Below are 20039 nucleotides of genomic sequence, written 5' to 3' on the forward strand. Positions count from 1 at the left end.
CACAGAGCTACTGCACACCTAGCCTTCTCAGCAGGCAAGTCCATTAATTAGAGTAACCACAGAGGAACGTACTTTAGTATCTAGGAGCTCACAGGATTAAGAAACCCTCAAGATTTAACCAAATTGTCTTCTAACTGTGACACAGCAGGGGAGGACACACTTGGCCAGCGAGGAGGGGAGCCCTTCGATCTGCCTCAGGACGTGGCCGTAATAAAGAGGACAGAGATTTAAAGACAGCACCACTGGAGCGTGAAATTAAAGGAAAACGTTGCTCTTCTTTTCATGGGAAGCGTCCCTGAGTAATGCTTTTCAGACACACAGCTTGGAGCAATCAGACAGGAAACATGAACCTCTCTCCTGACACAGAGAAGCACACCCCAGCCTCCAAATTATCCAACAGCCAATCCATTCACAAGCTGAAAGCCCAGGTAATCGACTCCAGGAGCAAACAAAGGGTACGTCTACACTACATATTAAGGTGTGACTGTAGCCCACCAGGGACCCTGAGTATGTGCTTGGGTTACTAACCTGCACTCAAGTCCATGCTGCTGCACCTTCAATGATGTTACCTGCGGTAGCTAGATTAAAGCTAGCACCGATATGCCTACCCACGCTACAATTACACCTTAAATTGCAGTGTCGATGCACCCAACGCCATCAGGGAGCCAGCCGCTGGAGATGCAGGGCTCAGATCAATTCAGAACACAAAGGAGGGTAGGGAAGGCTAGGAGAGGAATCCAAAGATGTTTTCCCCACCCTCCCTCCCCACACACACACACACACACACACACAGTCACAGCCAGTGTCCTATATGGAGGGCACCTGAAGGGACTAGTGCTGTCCTTCCCTCTCTAACCTCATCCCTCCCACTCAGCACCTTTTCCCACCCCTCAGCTGCTCCTCTGTTTCCCCATCCATCCCCAACCTCCTTTATTCCAGCTCAGTCCTTTCCTCCATGATCCCTTTGCCTGCTTATCCCCTTGCATGGCCTTTGCTGTCCCACCTTCTCGACCACACTTGCTCCTTCCCTTCCATTTCCCCAACCTCCACCCTTCCCTATTCCCCTTCAGTTATCCCCTCCCGCCATGGCCTCCCAAGCCCCCTCTCTCTGGCCCACCAGCCCTGGGCCTTCTCCTACCTATGACTGTAAGGTGAGTGCTGGCAGTAATGCTTGTGACCACATTGGTAGCGATGCACTCCCACTCCCCATGGTCGTCCTTGCTGAGGGATCGGAACTGCAGGCTGCCACCTGGAAGGGTGTTGTGCTTGCTTCTACTGGGCTTCCCTACCTTGAGCAAAGAACAGAGAGAGCAGAGGGGAAGAAAAAAAACAACAACTCAGAAGCACAGTGCAAGGCAGCAGCATGAGGTAACACACTGTTAGCTAGGTTCTATGGTGAGACCCACAGAATACCAGCCGGGGGTCAAGAGGCTCCAGCACTGGGGCTGGCTACCAAGATCGGCAGATGGCAGCACGTTTACGGATTTTCAGTTAAACATGCCAATTAAAATGGCAGGATAATGAGACATAACGCATGCAGAACAGAGCCGTGTTTACACAACTTGGCTACACAAGCATAAACACACAGACATACGGACACCACGGACCTCAGAGGAGATTCAACCTGGGACGTTGAGCATCCAAAGCACAAGTCTCTCTAGCACTTGAGATAAAAGAGAACTCCTTTAGCTGCAAGTAGCAGGCTATTGTAGTCTCTGGTGCCAGCCACTAGAAGGAGATATGATCACACGCACGAAGCCAGAGTTTTATGTCAGTTAGGGTGAATGATATGGATCTTTGATTGCTCCAGTTGACACTTTCAGAACCTAAAATGAGTAACCACTTAGTGCCCACTGGAGCCTGCAAATGCACCATTAAGAACAAACCTGCCCCGTTTTAAAAATGTGATCTCCACCTTTTACCTGGTTCTACGTTTCCAGACTAGAGGTCAAATTTGTCTCAGCTGCAATGGTACAACTGAGTAGAGAATATACGAATAATTAAATAATACTCTGATTTACTCTTAGAAAGTAAATTGTATCCACCCCATAGTGTTCTTCAGTAAAGGTTCAAAAAGGACATTTCACAAACAGGGCTACCAAAGCTGGAACCATTTCAGAAGAAAAGCCTAGGTGTTTTGTTTTAAATGAAAAAAAAGGTGGACCCTCTCTCTTTTGATGGCTGAGACGCTGGGTTACATAACCAGTGACATTCACACCCATAAACTGAAGTTGTACAAATCCTAAATCGCTTCGAAGTCCTCATTCTCCATAGTGTGTGCATAGCTTTTCTGTGGATTTCTTGTGTATAGCTTTGTTGGGATTTACTGGCCTACTTTGCAATGTTCTCTTTCAACACCTGGAACACCTGTAAAGGGCTAGATTTTTTTTTTTTTTTGGGTGGGAGCAGGGCGATCAACCGCCCCAAGTGGCTACCAATGCTGAATCCAAGGCCTTCAGTGGCTTCGACACAGAAGCCAGGTTTGAGGTGGCAGGAGTTTTCATGAGCCTGTAGTGTGTGTGAGGGCCTTTGGTTTTATGTTTTCTGCTGGAACTCGGATAAGTCCAGACTAGTCCTGACTTAAAACACCGGAGGATGACATACCCAGGGATAATCAAGGCAGAAGAAACAGAAAAAAACATGGGGCTGAAGGGGAGGTGTTGAAAAGCAGGAAAAATAAAGAAGAGGATTAAAAGAAATGAAGGAGAATGGAAATAAGATGGACCGAAAGATGCACACGTTGTAGAGCAGTGAGCAAATCACTTCAATTTCTCATTTTCTTACCCATGTCCATTGAGGTTTGCACTTGGGCTACTTTATTATCTTCTGCCTCGAACCCAGAAAAATCAAGGGCAATGCCAGCTGTGCATGGTCTTCCACCGTGAGCCGGCGTACCCTTGCACTGACTCCCCCAACATGACTACTTGATTGTCCTGGTGGGAGCCCTTCCATCTCCCAAGCTAGGTGTGGCGTAGTGCTTGGGAAATCCCAGCCCTGTATGCAGGGTTGGAGAGCTCCACAAAACAGCAGCAAATAGAGACGAACGAGCAGTAAAAGGATGAAAGGCCTGGGGAGAAGGTCCTGCAGTAGGGACAAAGGCCTAAGCAGGTCCCACTGGTTTGACTGTTTTTCTATAAGGAGAATGGAGACTTGAGGGAAGGGGCACGCTGGGTAGCATGGAGGGGGCCCTGGGAATCCCACAACGAGTGACTATATTGGCCGCTGAGGAATGACTATTGGTGCTACTGGTAAACAAGAAGTTTGTGTATTTGGGCAGAAGAACCAATCCAAAGGATGGAACTCTCCAACCCTAGCTGCCAGACTGTACAGAAAAAGGGGGAAAAGGCTGCCCTTCAGGCCAAAATCCACCGGGCTATCATAGCCATGGTCATAGAGCCATCCCATGACTTGCCAGTTCAAGAGCCCTGAATTAAAGCAGGATATGGAGACATCATCATTATGCCAACGCAGGCCACATCACAGGGGCACTTGGGGACACAGTTGAGACAAAACTAAGAATTGGAATGGAAAGCAATATTTATGTGCCCTCCGGAGGTGTTAAAGTAACAGGCTGATTCTTCACAAAGAACACCACACGTGCGGGCAAATGCCCAAGGCTGCAGAATATACATTCTATGAGGAAACCAAAGCAGCTGCGGGATTGCACTAAAAAAAGCCTGATAGCTTCCACCGAGCGAGGGACACTTTCAAAAGTGCAGCCACGTCCAGTCACAGGGAAGCCCTGCCCTACCATTGCCAATGCTCCATCGGCTGATGCAGCCAATGCAGCACCGTCCCAATCTAGCACCCCGGGAGGGTTATTCCATCCTGCAGGTGGCGACCCCTGCAGAAAGGATGGGGAAGCTTTGGTGAGCGTTCCTGAAGTGGATACCAGTGCGGAGCAGCCAGAGGAAGGGCGGGAGGGCTTGCTAGCTTTGCAGATGCTGCTGTGAAGGTTTCATGGTATTAAACACTGTTGTCAGGAGCTGGGTTTCCCCCACCCACCTGCGGGACAGGACGGCAGTGGTGCAGCCCGAAGCGAAGCAGCTGTACCTGCAGTTTGTTCTTACCGGGACAGAGAGTGTGGCTTCTCTGTCTGCAATATTCATCAAAAGCCAAAGGCACTGCAGATTTGTCTGGCAGGCCGGGTACCTTTCTCCAGGCGATGACAGGAAAGGGGTCTCCTGCAGCAGCACAAGGGATCAACAGCTCCCTCCCTGCCTCTTGTCTGTACTCCCAGCCTGGTAGCACCGTGAAATAGGGTGGGTCCTGCAGCGGAGGGAAAACTCAAGTAACCATCACCAAACACAATTGGCCTGCGTACACACACAATCGCTCCTTGAAGATCTACTCACAAATCAAGTTAAAAACTAGTGGGTTTTCATCAAGGCAGAATGATTTAACAATCACCTGTTTTGGGGGGTTTTTTTAATTCATTGATTTAAAATTAGGTTGGGGCTTTGTAAAACGAATTGCTTTAGCAACTTAAGCTTACAGCAAGTTATAAATGCTGGGAAAATTTCTAGAGGACCACTCAGCTGGGTATCATCTCTGAACTGAACATAACAAAATGTGGGGGGGGGGCAAAAATATTGGAAATTAAGGCCCTGAACTTACGAACACTTAAGCAGCTATGTAACTAACTTTTTTCTTTATGTTGAAAGCTTTAACAGGTTTACAAATCATTGCCAAGTAAACTTCAAAATAAAATGTTAACCAACACAACACTGAGCTTGTCTTTTTGTTTAAAAAAAGATTATGCAGGAACTTTACTCCCAAGAACAGTCTCGTGGACGTCATTGGGAGTACGAATGTGCTTCAAGTTAAGCATGTGCATAAGTGTTTGCAGCATTGAGGGCTAAAATTGTATATTTTTTATAAAATCTTTTAGTGGCAAAAATCTTTGCTTTGATGGTAACTTATTTTGACTCAATGTCTTCGCAAAGTTCTAGTGATGTAAACAAAAAACAAAAAACCCACAAACCAAAATTTTCAAAAATAGGAGCCTATGCCCATATTTATGCACCTAATGTGAGATTTTCAAAAGCATCCAAGTGACTTAGGAGCACAAGTCCCATTGACTTTAAACTATAAACCCTGATGGAGACTTATAACCCACTTCAAACACTGCAGCTTTCTTAACTTGCAAAACTTCAATATATATGAAGGTATTGTTGGTCACAAATCTAGCACAGGCTATTTGCTAATCAATTTTGTGTTTGAGCTTGTGTTTTTCCACACAGTGCAACCATTACTGAGGGCACACACTTATTTTTTACAGCATACATGAGCACTTGAAGTATGAAACTTCATAGAAAAAAAGTGCTTAAAAATCTGAAACTACTAACTATTCGAAAGCTAGCTAAAGAAACAAGTACAAACCATCCATTGCAGCAATTAAAGACTGTACAATGGAAAGAACTAGCGACATGTAATTTTTTTAAAATCATTTCAATATAAAAACTTCATTTTATCCATCCTGATTTTTATAAAACACATGCATGTGCATCAATCCCCAACACCACCCCAGAGAACTCTTCTTTGGCATGATAATTCCATCATTTAAGAAACTACTGAAAGTTTTCTGATTGCAAGGAATCGAACAGGTATGTTACCTTCAGTACCAGTCGGGCAGGGGGGGACTGGCCCATCGTACCCAGGGCGTTATAAGGCACACAGGTATAAGTGCCGAGAGCTTCCTCTGTTACCTCCTCTATTCGGATTGACCCGTCTTCCAGCAGGTTCCAGCCAGAATACTGCAAGGCCAAGAGAGATGAGAGTTACCCTGAGGCCAATAGACGTTATTGCTATCCATGATCCCAAAACATCCCCTCAATGTTGCCTGCAATGCTTCTGCAAGCTGTCCAAATCTTATTACAAATAAACTTAAGAATGGATTAACGAGTCCCTGTCATTTCTGGACTGGAGATCCTGTGTGTTGTCTGAGACCCTTTAGTCCTTTTTCTGCTCCCACCTTGCAACACCTTCAACTACAGCACAGCTGCTAACGATAGCTTCGTATCATAAATGGGATCCCCTTTGCAGATCAGACAAATGGAAATTTCATGGTCAGGCGTTAGAACCTCTGCTCCCTGGTTGCAGAGTTTCTACCACTCTAGGACTTTTCTTTTTCAGCTCCTTGAATTTCTCTCTAGATTATGAAAAACCCACTAAGATGCCAACCAGATGATTAGAATAGTTTCTTCTGGACCATTTGAACTTGATTAGCATAATGGTCTCTCTTCTGGACTTAAAAAAACAAAAAACAAAACATACATTTCTCCTCGAGTCTGCCACAAAGCCAGGCTACTCAAAGAGCATAAAAACCACCTTTAGGAGCCAATATACAGCAATGGAACATCCAGATGGTGCAAATGTTCTTCAAAGCATTCCAGAGCTCCTTAACCTCTATAGTTTCCTACCTCCAGGGAGCAGGGGCAAAAATGGTCTCATTAAGATGTTTAATTTTATTTGCAATGTGACATCCTCTCTTCAGAGATGGAAAATACCTGTACTGTATCAGGCCCACCAAGGCCATCATCCCAGGCATTAATGAAGGATTGCTGTCTAATTCGCTGGTGAATAGATTTTATTCAATCTAGTTTCTATTGTTCCAAGCAATGGAGGTGCCAGCACTTCTTTCGGGCGGACACTCCAAAACTGAACCAATCTTGATCTCGGGAAGTTACTTCCTCCTGATGTTCAGCTTGAGTTTTCTTTCGCTCAATTTCATGCCATTACTCTCAGTCCAGCAATAACTTCTATTGGCCTCAGGGTAACTCCCATCTCTCTTGGCCTTGCATCTGAAGAAGTGAGGTTCTTACCCACGAAAGCTTATGCTCCCAATACTTCTGTTAGTCTTAAAGGTGCCACAGGACCCTCTGTTGCTTTTTACAGATTCAGACTAACACGGCTACCCCTCTGATACTTTACTCCCAGTCCTTGCTCCTGGACCGCCCTAAACAACATTCCTGCCATTTAAAGATTTGTACCGAGTCACGAAACCCACTCAAAACGCCATTTGAACAAATTCTTTTAATCCTTCCTGAGAGAAGTCATGTTGCTGCTGCTGCTTCTCTGAAATTCTTCCAACGCTCCACATCATTCTGATTCAGCTCCTCAGCAGTGGGGAAGAGACACAGAGTTTGAACTTAACATGACAGCTGCTGAAACCAATTTCGTCAACAGTGCTGCAGCCAAAAGCAGATGTGTTTTTCACTAAGCTAACATTTCTCCGGACCATCACCAGGCTTGTGCCAGGTGCTTGGTGTCAAGTGGCACTGAAATGGTGAATCCCATCATTTTGCTTCTGCCTATTTGCTGCATACAGGCTATGGCTGAGATTTTGATACGTTACCTTAAATATAATGGAAGGTGTGTGTCTAAATCCCCTAAACTGTTTTGAAAAAAAATCTCCTAAGGTAACATATCCAATGTTTGTAAAGCACTTAAGATGCTATCTGTAACAACAACGGGTTTAAAAGGAAAACAGCGTGGCAATGTCACTACCTCCAGGAATTTACAATCTAAAGAGACACTTAGAATCACACACAGAACCAGGGTTACTTTCCTTGTGATTTCATAAACAAAACAAAAAAAGTCTCTTCTGAATGCAGTGGGGTTTAAATACTGCTTTAAAAATGTTTGTAATCATTTTGCGGCTACCAGCTGTGATGGCTAGTTATAATGGATCTATCTGAATGGTATAAATCTATTGCTTTAGGGAAAGTCGTTGGCACAGGGCCCTGGTAATGGGGTATGGAATACTTTGCCGTGGGCACTAATTTAAATACACTACCCAGATCAGTAGTGTTCAGAAGTCATTACTATCAGCAGATGAATTGGTGGGGGTCCCAGTCCATTCTCTTTTGTATCCCCATTAGAGAGAAAAAAAAAGTCATCAGCACAACTGGGCCTTTGTTATTCTCCTCAGAGAGGTCAAGGACTCAATGTTCAAGAGACACTGAACTCCTCTCTGAGTCCTAGCAGTGGACCCAACAACAGGGCAGGGTTGAGGCAACATGGGGGAGGCAGGCATTGGCATTGTCAGTTCCTGTGCTGCAGACAACGGATGCTTGTCTCCAGGGCTACTGATCCAGCAACTGCCACCACTCCTTTTTTCTGGTATTAAAATGAGTGCAGTGCCCAGGTTAAAGGGGCCAAGGACGGTGAAAGAAGTTATCATAGAATCATAGAACCGAAAGGGACCTCAAGAAGTCATCTAGCCCAGTCCCCTGCACTCAAGCAGGATTAAGTATTATCTAGACCAAGGGTCCCCAACGCGGTGCCCGCGGGCACCATGGCGCCCGCCAGGGCATCTAAATGCGCCCATGTACTGGCTGGCGGATGAGCACCCGCCGACAAGCGGCATCATCCAGAGGAAAATCGGCGGTGACACCTACTGATGTTGCCGCTTGTCGGCGGCATTTCAGTGGATGCTTGTCCGCCGCCACGGTCCTCCGTGACTCGTCGGCTGGCGCCCGCCAGATGAAAAAGGTTGGGGACCACTGATCTAGACCATAGCTAGCTCACTCAGCCAAACAAAGTGAAAGGAGACCTTTCCCCGAAGAATAATTGGGGCAAGAGTTTATATTCACAACTGGAATTTCTGAATTTCCTCCAGCTGACAGCAGCCATCTTATGGAAATCACATCATCTGAGATGCCCATGCCATACAAGGCTGATACCGGAGATGACAGGCCATGTTCTAGATCCGCTGCGATCCCTGGTTTGAACAGTCAGAATATAAAAAAACTTTAAACCTTTAATATTTAACCAAAACTGTAAATATTGAATGTTTAGTTTAAATATTAAAAGCCTGAAGTCCTTGCTCGGATTGTTATACCAGGATTATAGCAGGATGGAGACTCTTTAAAACGGCTTTTAACATCAGCCTCCCATAAAATGCCGAGTCGCCAAGGTGGTCACTTTAACAGCAACACTGGCATTAGGTTTGTGAGATTTAGATACTGCACTGATAGGAGCCATATGAAAACCTAGGCCAAAGACTCCATGGTAGGATAAGTTTAACTGGCACATGAAGTCCAGGGTTTTTCCCCCTCCCTTGATGGGAAAGGTGGATTTACAAAGAGCTGTCCCTGAGCCTGTCAATATTTGCAATAGAAAGCTGGGGGTGGCTATAAACACTCACAGGGGGCGAGTCTGAGACGGAGGGAGATTATCCATCCCTGCATCCACAGGAGGGCATATTTTTTTAGTGGAAGAGGGGTTACTGCTAGAAAGAGCCAAACCATTAAGTCAGATTCCTAATTCACATGCCTTCTAGAAAGCCAGACACAAGTTCCTTTCCCCCCACTCCTTTCCTTCATTCTGCTTCTCCTTCTCCAGCTTGCTGGGGTTTCTTCGTAATTGTTAAAAAGGGTTTTCCTCTGCAGCCTTTGAGACAGACCACACCTCCTCCCCACATCTCAACTCAGCATTTCTTCCCTCTCTCTGGCCAAGTTTATTCCCCCTTCCATTTCCTCTCTCCCACCCTCACTTCTCCCTCCTACTCTACACCGTGCCCTGTCTTCTAGGGATGGAAGCTCTAGGGAACATGGGCCCTGATCATCCCCCAGGTGAAGGAGGGCAAGTGGCAGAATGACTCTGTACGTGTGGGAGAGGTGAGAGCTCTGGCACTCAGCACAAATGGCAGAGTTCTCCTTCAGGTTCTCTCTCAAAAATAGCACGCGTCTCCCTTTTGCAGTGCGTACTACTGAGATTTGTTCTGGGGCAGGAGGCTGGCACCTTCTGTTTAACTGAGAAGGGAATAAAACAGTGGGAGGAGGTTGGGACATCTACATAGAAGTGAGTATTGCCTCTAGGAGGTGCTAAATGCCAGCAGCTCAATCCTGAAAGGTGCTGAGCACTGTGCCCCCAATCCAGCAAAGCACTTGAGCACCTGCTTACTTCTAAAGCCCCACAAGCAGCCCAGTGAAGCAGAATTGAATGGGGGAGGCAACCGAGTGACAGAGGATGTAGAAAAAACTAATGCACTCAATGCTTTTTTTGCCTCTGTCTTCACAAACAAGATCAGCTCCCAGACTACTGCACTGGGCAGCACAGTAAGGGGAGGAGGTGACCAGCCCTCTCTGGAGAAAGAAGTGGTTCAGGACTATTTAGAAAAGCTGGACGAGCACAAGTCCAAGGGGCCGGATGTGCTGCATCCGAGGGTGTTAAAGGAGTTGGCAGATGCAATTGCAGAGCCATTGGCCATTATCTTTGAAATCTCATGGCGATCGGGGGAGGTCCCGGATGACTAGAAAAAGGCTAATGTAGTGCCCTTCTTAAAAAAGGGAAGGAGGAGGATCCGGGGAACTACAGACCAGTCAGCCTCATCTCAGTCCCTGGAAAAATCATGGAGCAGGGCCTCAAGAAATCAATTTTGAAGCACTTCGAGGAGAGGAAGGTGATCAGGAACAGTCAGCATGGATTCACCAAGGGCAAGTCATGCCTGACTAACCTAATTGCCTTCTACGATGCATTAACTGGCTCTGTGGATATGGGGAAAGCAGTGGATGTGATATACCTTGACTTTAGCAAAGCTTTTGATACTCCCACAGTATTCTTGACAGCAAGTTAAAAATGGATGAATGGACTATAAGGTGGACAGAAAGCTGGCTAGATCATCGGGCTCAATGGGTAGCGATCAATGGCTCCATGTCTAGTTGGCAGCCGCTATCAAGCGGAGTGCCCTAAAGGTCAGTTTTGTTCAATATCTTCATTAATGATCTGGAGGATGGCGTGGACTGCACCCTCAGCAAGTTTGCAGATGACACTAAACCGCGAGGAGTGGTAGATACGCTGGAGGGTAGGGATAGGATACAGAGGGACCTAGACAAATTAGAGGATTGGACCAAAAGAAATCTGATTAGGTTCAACAAGGACAAATGCAGAGTCCTGCACTTAGGACAGAAGAATCCCATGCACTGCTACAGACTAGGGACCGAGTGGCTAGGCAGCAGTTCTGCAGAAAAGGACCTAGGGGTTACAGTGGACGACAAGCTGGATATGAGTCAACACTGTGCCCTTGTCAACAAGAAGGCTAATGGCAATTTGGGCTGTATAAGTAGGAGCACTGCCAGCAGATCGAGGGACATGATTGTTCCCCTCTATTCGGCATTGGTGAGGCCTCATCTGGAGTACTGTGTCCAGTTTTGGGCCCCACACAACAAGAAGGATGTGGAAAAATTGGGGGCTGGAGCAATAGGGGGCTGGAGCACATGACTTATGAGGAGAGGTTGAGAGAACTGGAATTTCATCTTCAGAAGAGAAGAATATGGGGGGATTTGATGGCTGCTTTCAACTACCTGAAAGGGGGTTCCAAAAAGGATGGATCTAGACTGATCTCAGTGGTAGCAGATGACAGAACAAGGAGTAATGGTCTCAAATTGCAGTAGGGGAGGTTTAGGTTGGATATTAGGAAAAACTTTTTCACTAGGAGGGTGGTGAAGCACTGGAATGGGTTACCTAGGGAGGTGGTGGAATCTCCTTCCTTAAAGGTTTTTAAGGCCTGGCTTGACAAAGCCCTGGCTAGGATTATTTAGTTGGGAATTGGTCCTGCTTTGAGCAGGGGGTTGGACAGGATGACCTCCTGAGGTCCCTTCCAACCCTGATATTCTAGGATTCTTAAGCGCTTTTCTGGATTGAGCCCTTCATTCTCAACTTTATTTTACAATCACCACAAACAAGGGGAATAGGCAATCTGGCCATTTCCAACTCAAGAGAAAGTTTTCCACCGCAGGAATCCATAACATTAAGGACACACAAAGGGTACGTCTACACTGCAAAAAAACACCTGCAGAGGCAGCAAACCCCAGAGCCTGGGTTAAATGAGTTCGGCTAACCTACAGGGGTAAAAATAGCAGTGTAGATGCTCCCGCTCAGGCTGGACCTCAGGGTCCGAGACATCACCCCCTCCACACGTTACAGAGCCCAAGCAAAAATATTGACACTTATTTTTAGCTCCATAGCATAACCCCCCGCGAACCTGAGCCAGTTGACCCAGGCCCTGAGACTCGCTGCCATGTTTTTTGTTGTTTTTTTGCGCAACACAGTTGTACTCTAAGCACGTTTGTATGACGGTCCCTATCTCAGGGCCACCTGGGGCAAGAGCGAACAGGCAGCTCCTCCCACTAACAGACTTCCACTGCCACACGCTTTTGGCACCTTGGCCCCAGATCCCACCAGCATCCCCACCTGACTGGCCCACTCTGAACCAACTGCCACAACCTCTCCCACTGGGTCCCTGGCCTGACCAGCTCCTTGTCTACCAACCAACCACCACACACAGCTGAGAGAAGGGGAACAAGGTTGAAGACCAGCCCAGGCTGTGTCCCCCTCAGTCCTCTAGATCCCCTGCTGCTTCCCTCCTTCCTGTGCTCCCTCAACATGGGGAGCCTGCTGCTGAGAGGGGTAGCTCAGTGCCGCCACGGGCAGCCCTCAAAGCCCCCTACAGGGGCAGGTGGAGGAAACGGTCTCTGGTCTCCGGCCCCTGAAGCACAGCAGAGGCAACCATAGCAGCAGCTTGGGGGAGGAGAAAGGGAAAGGAGACACAGAGAATGGCTGCCCCCATGTATGCATGGGGGGGGGTTCAAGGGGAGGCTGGCAGCAGTGGAGGGAGTATTTCATGGGCAGACAGGCGGTTATAAATTTGCCTGTCCTCTAGGGGACCGGTCAGGTTGGTGAGCGAAGACCGAACTGGGGACTTGTCTGCCCCACTACGGTGGCTGAACCTTCCCTCACAGCTCCCAGTGACATGCCTGCCCGCCCCGTTAACTCCGGACCAACGGCTGCATGCTGCCAGACCCTTCCCCGTAGCACCCTATGGCGTCACCATTTGACACTTCCCCACCACGTTCGAAGCGTCCCCCACTTTTCTTTCCAAAATAGCCGTTTGTCTTTGCCCAGACACAACTTTACCTTTTCGACTCGCAGGGGGCGTCCATCTTTGTTCCACTTGACGAAGGTGACCGGCGGTTCTGCCTCCACCGGACAGCGGATGTAGCCATGTATCCCAATGGGAACATATAGGATGGGTGGCATGTTCACCACACGGGCGGGATCTGGGGGGAGTAGTAGGAAGTTATTTTGAATCATCTTAGCCTTCTTTTCCCTCCACATGAACAAAACTATATGCTGGGGTGGCCTAACCGCTGCTCACTAGCTGCATGCAGCTCTTTTACAGTTAAAGTGCAGCTTGCAGAACCCCCACGATCCCCCCATTCTCCGCCTACCAGACTGGGGGGGGCGGAGCTCAGGGCTTCTGCCCTGTGGCAGGGTGGTGGGGCTAGGGGCTTCTGCCAGAGACTACTAGTGCCTGCTGAGAGTGGTGGGGCACACAATTTAAAGGTTCAGCCCACCCCAACAGCTTGAGTCATGCCCCCTTCTTACCCTTAACGGCCCCTCCCTGCAACTCCCAGGTGCTAGCTCCCCGCAGAGAGGCAGCAGCGAACAGCTGGGAGGGGCTGCTGCTTTATCGCTGCAGGGAGACGCAGCAGCAAAAGCAGAGGCTCTCCCTGCAGCTCCCAGCTGTCGGCCACTGCTTCTCCCCAGGGCCGTGGCTCCCAGCAGCTCCCATGCAGGGAGAGTACCCAGTGGCACCACGTGACCAAGCAGGGCCAGCAAACCTTGGCAAAAATCTGGGGCGGCATGTGCCCCCCCACCATGTCATCTCTGGCTTCTACCCAGCAGAGAGGGAGGTCTCGGGGCTTCAGCTTCATAGGGTCAGTAATTTTGGCCACCCCGCTATATGCTCTGGTCACTGTACCCTGGTTTGGAAGGGTCAACGTCATCGTTATAATGGAGTGCAAAGCCTAAATGCTAACTCTGCCGCATCCATTACCCCCTGGCCCTGGAAGGCCATTATCCTTATAGTCCCATTAGCCTCTTCGAATCCATTAAAAATATTTAGAATGTCTATCAAGCTTTACGTACTCAAAGCATTTCACTTCGACCTCCCTACCCTAAGCTGCAGGCCCATGTACAATTACCGTTCAAAGAAAAATACACGTGCAACATAATTACAAGTGTCTGCACGGCACCATTAAAACACTCCCTCTCCCGCAAAAATCTAAGCTCCTTCTCACTCAACCTCAACCACCCAGGCTCTGCAACTCAGTACACTGTTTGATCGAGGAAGCGGAGTAAGCCCTAGCATTAGGGTACTCCCCTGAGCACACAGGGAGCTAAACACACACAGGACGTAGTAGCAACGTGGATAATCCAGCTAGAGGTGGCATGCAAAGGAAACAAAACAAAGCAAAGACAACCCAGGGTTATGCCCTGTTTTGCTTCTTCGTATCAAATCACAGCAACAATTAATTCAAAGCCAACAGCTAACTAGTGACTCCAGTGTTTTAACAGAGGTGGTGAGCCAAGCTGGGAGCCACAGGTTGTCAGACCCCCCATCTCTGCCCACCATACTGAAGGGATAGGTATTTACACCATTCATTCCACAGATCCACAAAATACATGCTACTTGAAAATAGCTAGTGAAGGAAATACACAAGGGTTGAAAGAGAGAGTAAAGAGAGCCCATTGTTGTGAACCACTGGGGAAGGAAGAGAAAACGAGCAGACAGGAAGCCCCTATTTGAGGGGGGAAAGAGAGGGGGAAGATCGGAGAGCTTCTAAACTGAAAGCACCTGGAAGGAAAAGGTGTTCCTGTTGAAAAGATGATATAGCAAAGGGCACACATGCCATTCCCCAATGTCAAATTACAATCCTCAGGTGCTACTTATATGTAGCTAACTCCCATCCACCGTATCTGCATATGAAGTTATTTCCCCCCCACTTCTCCTTTTGCTATCCAATCACCTGCTTAATTTCCAGTTCCCCAAACATTATATAGAGAGGAAAAATGTTAGAAGGTGTCAGTAATTCCCCAAGACAAGTACAGAGTGATGGGACGACCCTGCCATTGTCAGGAAGGAAGGTTTCATTCTAAGACTGATGGGAACATGAACCAGTCAACAGGAAAGAATGAATCCTTGTTAGTTGGGTTTTGGGGTGGGGGTTGTTTGTTTCCTTCCTTCCCCATCTCCAGATTTGATGGCCGGCCAGAGGGGAAAAAACAAAAAAAAACAAGAAAACTGTAGCGATATTAAAGGCTGGAAACTGAATTATTAAAACCCATACAAGAATCTTACATTATTGCTTTTTGGCTGTGTCCTGGGGCCATTCAGCACTGATATTTGCAGGAATCTGGGTGCACATACATGGAGCAGGGGAATATGGGACTGCTGAAGGTGTTTTTATTCCACAGGCTCACTGACATTTTTAACCCTAATCACTCTCTCCAAACTGCTAATATCCAGCCAGGAGTTACCAAGGTCACGTGATTGTGGTAGTGGCATCGTAACCCAGATTGGAAAGTAGTTTATCGTATGCAACTTGCTTTATTCCCCCTTAGTTTAACATCATGTCTTAAGAAATGTAATCAACGAGACTGGATAGCTCAAGGGATCAGTAATGGCCTACAGAGCCTTTCACTTCTAGGTCACTGGCTGAAATCCAGCCTGGTTCAGTAACTACCAAAAGCTGTTACCATCTGACAGCTGCAATGGTGGCTTATGTGAAACAAGTTTGTGGTTTCAGCCCAGAATCTAACAGAGAAGTGACCACCACAATAATTGCCCACCCACTCCTCTTGTTGAGGAATCTTAGCAGAGAGGCCAAGGACTTAATGGGCCCTGGAGACCAAATTCCCCAGCTACTCTTCCCACCAATCTTAAAGCTGATCCTTCCAGATGAGAGATGAAGCTCCCTGACTCAACAGCATATGGGAAGTTTGTGCTGACACTGCCCCAGCACTGCTAGGTAAGGCGGGAGAGAGGACTGCATTCGCCAAGGCTGCCAATCTGGCACCTTTCACCAGTGCTAAATTTACTTCCAAAAAGTAGTTCTCTTTTAATGGAAGAAAGTTGACCAGTGTGAAAACGAGGCACTCTAGCTCACAGAGCATTAGCAAAGATCCCAGAACAAGATAAAAGCAGAGGTGTTTATTCCAACCAAGGAACTTGATTATTGCGAAGGGACACCGAGCACGCCTTGTAGCTTTAAATGACAAAATATAAGAAGCCCTCTCCGCATCTCCAGAACTCAGGTGAAAGAAAAATGTGTGCAAACCCCATCTTTGTATGCCTGCTCTCCAGGGCGGTTTCTGATGGTTATGAGCCTTGCAGTGAGGTTTGGATCTGAGGTCCGCCCAGATGACTCTATAAGCAGTCCTTAAACTTGCATCCTTTTGAATAGGGCACTTCCTGGGGACAGTTCCCTGGCTCTGGACTTTGCTTCTCTGTGAGTTCATATAAGAGAAGGAACTGGCTTCTTAGGTCTCCCAGCTCCTTAAGGTACATTTATTAATGATCTAGCCATAGCCTGAGTCTATTGGCCTTCAAGAGAAAGCCTAAGGCCCACTGGTTTCTTCAGACTTTTGCCTCCCCTTACAAAATCAAATGCTACACAGTCTCCTATAGTAACAGGCCAAATCAACACAACAACAGAACCTAGCTCTTCTGTAGCACTTTTCATCAGAGCATCTGAAAACAGTTCACACAGGAAGTCAGTATCACTAGCCCCATTTTACTGACAAGGAAACTGAGGCACAGAGAGATAAACTGACTTGCCCAAGGACACCCAGCATGCTAGGGCCAAACTGTGAATACCACCCAGGTCACCTGAGTGCCAGGCCAATGCTCCATCCACTAGGCCACACGGCCTCCAACATGACTCTTGTAAGCAACAGTCATTTGGCCCTTTACCACAGAACACTGTAGGAGGGGAGGTATGTTAAATGTGAAGACACTGGGAGAAACATTCCTTTCAGAGTCCGTCTGTCTCCAATTTATTTAGATTAGTTACTGCTTTGTATTTAATGTTTCCAGGATGCCAACACACCCGGAAGACAAGGCAGCATTAACAGGTTTTTATAATTATGCATAAAAATATAACCACACACTTAATATGATGTGTCACGGCCCTACTTCCCACACAGAAGTAGACGGAATACAACTGATAATCAAGACACACTATTATTAGCGTTCACAGCCATCAGCAGTCGAGTCCGATACTCTGGCTGGCATTTGAAAGGCTGGAGAGTTTGGATCTAATAGTAATCTTTGCACCTAGACACGTTAAAAAGGAGCGCAATCCCATCCATCAGCCTTAGGCATTTCAGTAATGCCCTTCACCGTCATATCTGACCCCAGTAAATTAGATCTACATAGCATTGCCCAGGACAGACAGTCACAGTGGTTCTACACACTCTCTTCCCCCATATAGCAACGTCCCGGATCACAGCTAGACTGCACAAGGGGCAGTCATTTATGCCAGCACACAGTGGGTGCAATCTCTAACTTTCTGATCTAGTAGTATTTTATCCCCACTTTGCAGTGGGGTAAGTGCCGGGACAAGATGCAAGGCAGTGGTGAATCAGGGTCCGAGGACGCTGCATGGATGGTTTGGGGTATTTTGTAGGTGAGCGTATGCTAGCATTTCCTTGCCTTGGGTTATGGTGGAAAAACTCTGGAATAAAGATGGGTCAAACGTTATGCTTCAGGTCAGGCAGGGGCAGGGTGTTTGGAAAATCTCTTACACGTTGTGGGTGCCAATACAGGTGATGGGTACCTGGGCAAGGAAGGAATCCTACCCATGCTGCACGGCATCAAGCTGTTAGCTGGGAGTAGGGTATTCATCTTCCTCTGAAATATCAGCTACTGACAGCATGCTGTCCTTGATGCAGCAAATGTCTGATTCATTATGGCAAATGCCAGGTACCGTTGCATTAAACAAAGTAATGAACCCACACACTCCGCCAGCCAGCCTTATCAGACCCAATAATCTAGTGTGATTTTATTCCCCTCCACCTCACCCCGTATGTTGCTGTCATGTCACTGGAACCCTAAAAGTTACACTGGGATAGCACAAGGAATGCCTCTAGGCAGGATTGCGACAATGACATTATCTAAATCATCTTCTTCCCATGCCAGCAGGGCCGGCGCTTCCACTAGGCGACCCTACGGCGGCAGGATTTGGGGGGCGGCATTTAGCTGCCCTCGGCGGAAATTCGGCGGCGGGGGGTCCTTCCACTCTGGGTCTTTGGCAGCGGGTCCTTCACTCGCTCCGGGACCCGCTGCCGAAGTGCTCCGAAGACGCGGAGCGGAAGGACCCCCGCCGCCAAATACTCAGAGGAGGAGCGCGGCCACCTAGGGCGGCAAAAACCCTGGCGCCGCTTCTGCATGGCAGGTTTCGCCTGTAGATCCCTCAGGCCTCCCTGCCCCACCATCTCCACTCACACTGCACTGTCAGGTAGGCAGAGGCTGACGGTGAGCGGCCAAGGCTGTTGCTAGGAATGCAAGTGTATTTCCCAGCATCGTCTGATTTGACACGGAAGATGATCAGCGTCCCGTCAATCAGGATCCGGACCCTCAGTTTCAGGTCACTGCAGGGGGTGAGAGAATAGAAGGGAAAAGGTGGGCAAAAGGGCGGGGAGAGAACTGGAATGAGGAGTCAGTACCGAGTTCCCCTCATACAGGGAAGGGAGCGGCTCTCAGAGCCGGCCGCAGGGAGCTGTCAGGGCAACCCCAAGGGCAGCAGAGCAATGCCTGGACGGGTGCATTGGCCCAGGATGGGGGCAGAGGCGCATTCCTGGGAGGGTATCCTGATTCCCTGGGGGAGATGCGGGGATCTCTGGAACAGCAGACCCCTTCCTTTACTGAGAGACAGAGAGAACGGCTCTGCGACGAGAGGCGCTCCTCCCAGCACAGACCGAGAGGCCGAGAGCCCAGCTTACTTCTTGAAGTAGACATTCTCCTCCTCCCAGTACCAGGTGTAGGTCATGTTCCCCGGATACGCCTCGGCCTGGCAGGTGAACAGGGCATCCTGGGAGATGTTGACGGTGATGTTCTCTGGAGGGGAAACGATGAAGGGGGGTCCTGAGGGAGAGCACGAGAAAACCAGTTACCTCAGCCGCCAAAAAGCTCCGGCCATAAACAGCCTCTCAGGGAAAAGGCAGCATCTCTCTCCCTAGCACACAGGGTCCAGACACCTGCAAGTACCGCTATGTATTCAACTGGCCTGGCTCCCACAAGACGGGCCTTCAACCCAGAGCCTCTGCCAAAACATAACTAGATTAGGGATAAAGCTCTTCGCACTGGGGCAATTCTGATGAGCCAAGGCCCTCTGGGAGAGAGGGATTAATGGGTGCCCAGCACTACCCTAGGAGAGGGCTCTGTCCCTTTAAGGCACGCAGGGAGGGCTGTAAGAGGATCATGCAGATGCAGCAAAAAAGGGGGGTAGTGGGGACCGGAACAGGGTTAGACTCCAGAGCAGCAGAAGCTCTGACCTTGGTCTAGATGAGAGGACAGAGCTTCCAGCTAGCTAGTCTACGGTGTCTCCCCCTAAACCCCCCCCCCCCCCAAAAGGGCAGTTTTAATCAGTTCCGCAGGGAGAGCTCAGCGCATGAAACAGACGCTCAATATTCAGTCTCTGAGATCCCCCTAGGCAGGGAAGAGGGGAAGGAACGGAAGTGGAGAGGGGATGCGGGGGGAGGCAGCAGGGAATACAGACAGCTTAACAAAGCACGCTCTGCCAATGTCATCCAGGCTGGCACCCATCCTGCTGCTGTCATCAGGCCAACCACACTAACACAACACGCACTGCACCCTCTGTTAACCTCTCCATTCACTGAGCTCACCCCCAAGCTACCTCCTCTCCTTCACCCTCTTTCCAGGAACCAGCACAGTGGTTTTTAACACCACCTGTGATGAGAGATGGTTACTCAGTAGCGAGGTCCAGGAATCAGGGCTCCTGGGTTTTATTCGCAGCTATGGTAGCACATGCTGTCTAGTGGTTAAAGCAAGGAGGACTGGGAGTTAAGTTTCCTAAGTTCATTTCCAGCTTTGCCACTGGCTTCCTAGTTGATCTTGGGCAAGTCACTTCATCTCAGATTCCTTCCTCCACCCCGTCTATGGTAGAAGAAAACAAAACATAACCAGATATACAGCTTGTCCCTGTCTCTGACAGCGAACACATTTCCTA

At 48.3% G+C, this 20039-nt stretch overlaps 1 protein-coding gene across 5 annotated transcripts in view; it reads right to left on the bottom strand.

Moving 5' to 3' along the window:
* The window catches only part of IGSF9B (immunoglobulin superfamily member 9B), a 106607-nt gene that overhangs the window by 41352 nt on the left and 45216 nt on the right, over positions 1 to 20039 (bottom strand). For all 5 annotated transcript variants that reach the window (XR_010593022.1, XM_005309982.4, XM_042851932.2 and 2 more), the window contains exons 6-11: positions 18793 to 18934; positions 18296 to 18441; positions 12922 to 13064; positions 5616 to 5756; positions 4153 to 4269; positions 1139 to 1289 (exon numbers count right to left, since the gene is read on the bottom strand). Coding sequence is in view for 4 of the 5 variants with exons in the window: in XM_005309982.4 (XP_005310039.2) it covers positions 1139 to 1289; positions 4153 to 4269; positions 5616 to 5756; positions 12922 to 13064; positions 18296 to 18441; positions 18793 to 18934 (840 nt within the window). In the remaining variant the exon portion in view is untranslated. The remainder of the gene's footprint in view (positions 1 to 1138; positions 1290 to 4152; positions 4270 to 5615; positions 5757 to 12921; positions 13065 to 18295; positions 18442 to 18792; positions 18935 to 20039) is intronic.

The sequence above is a fragment of the Chrysemys picta genome, chromosome 16 (assembly GCF_011386835.1).
Source record: "Chrysemys picta bellii isolate R12L10 chromosome 16, ASM1138683v2, whole genome shotgun sequence".
NCBI lineage: Eukaryota > Metazoa > Chordata > Testudines > Emydidae > Chrysemys > Chrysemys picta.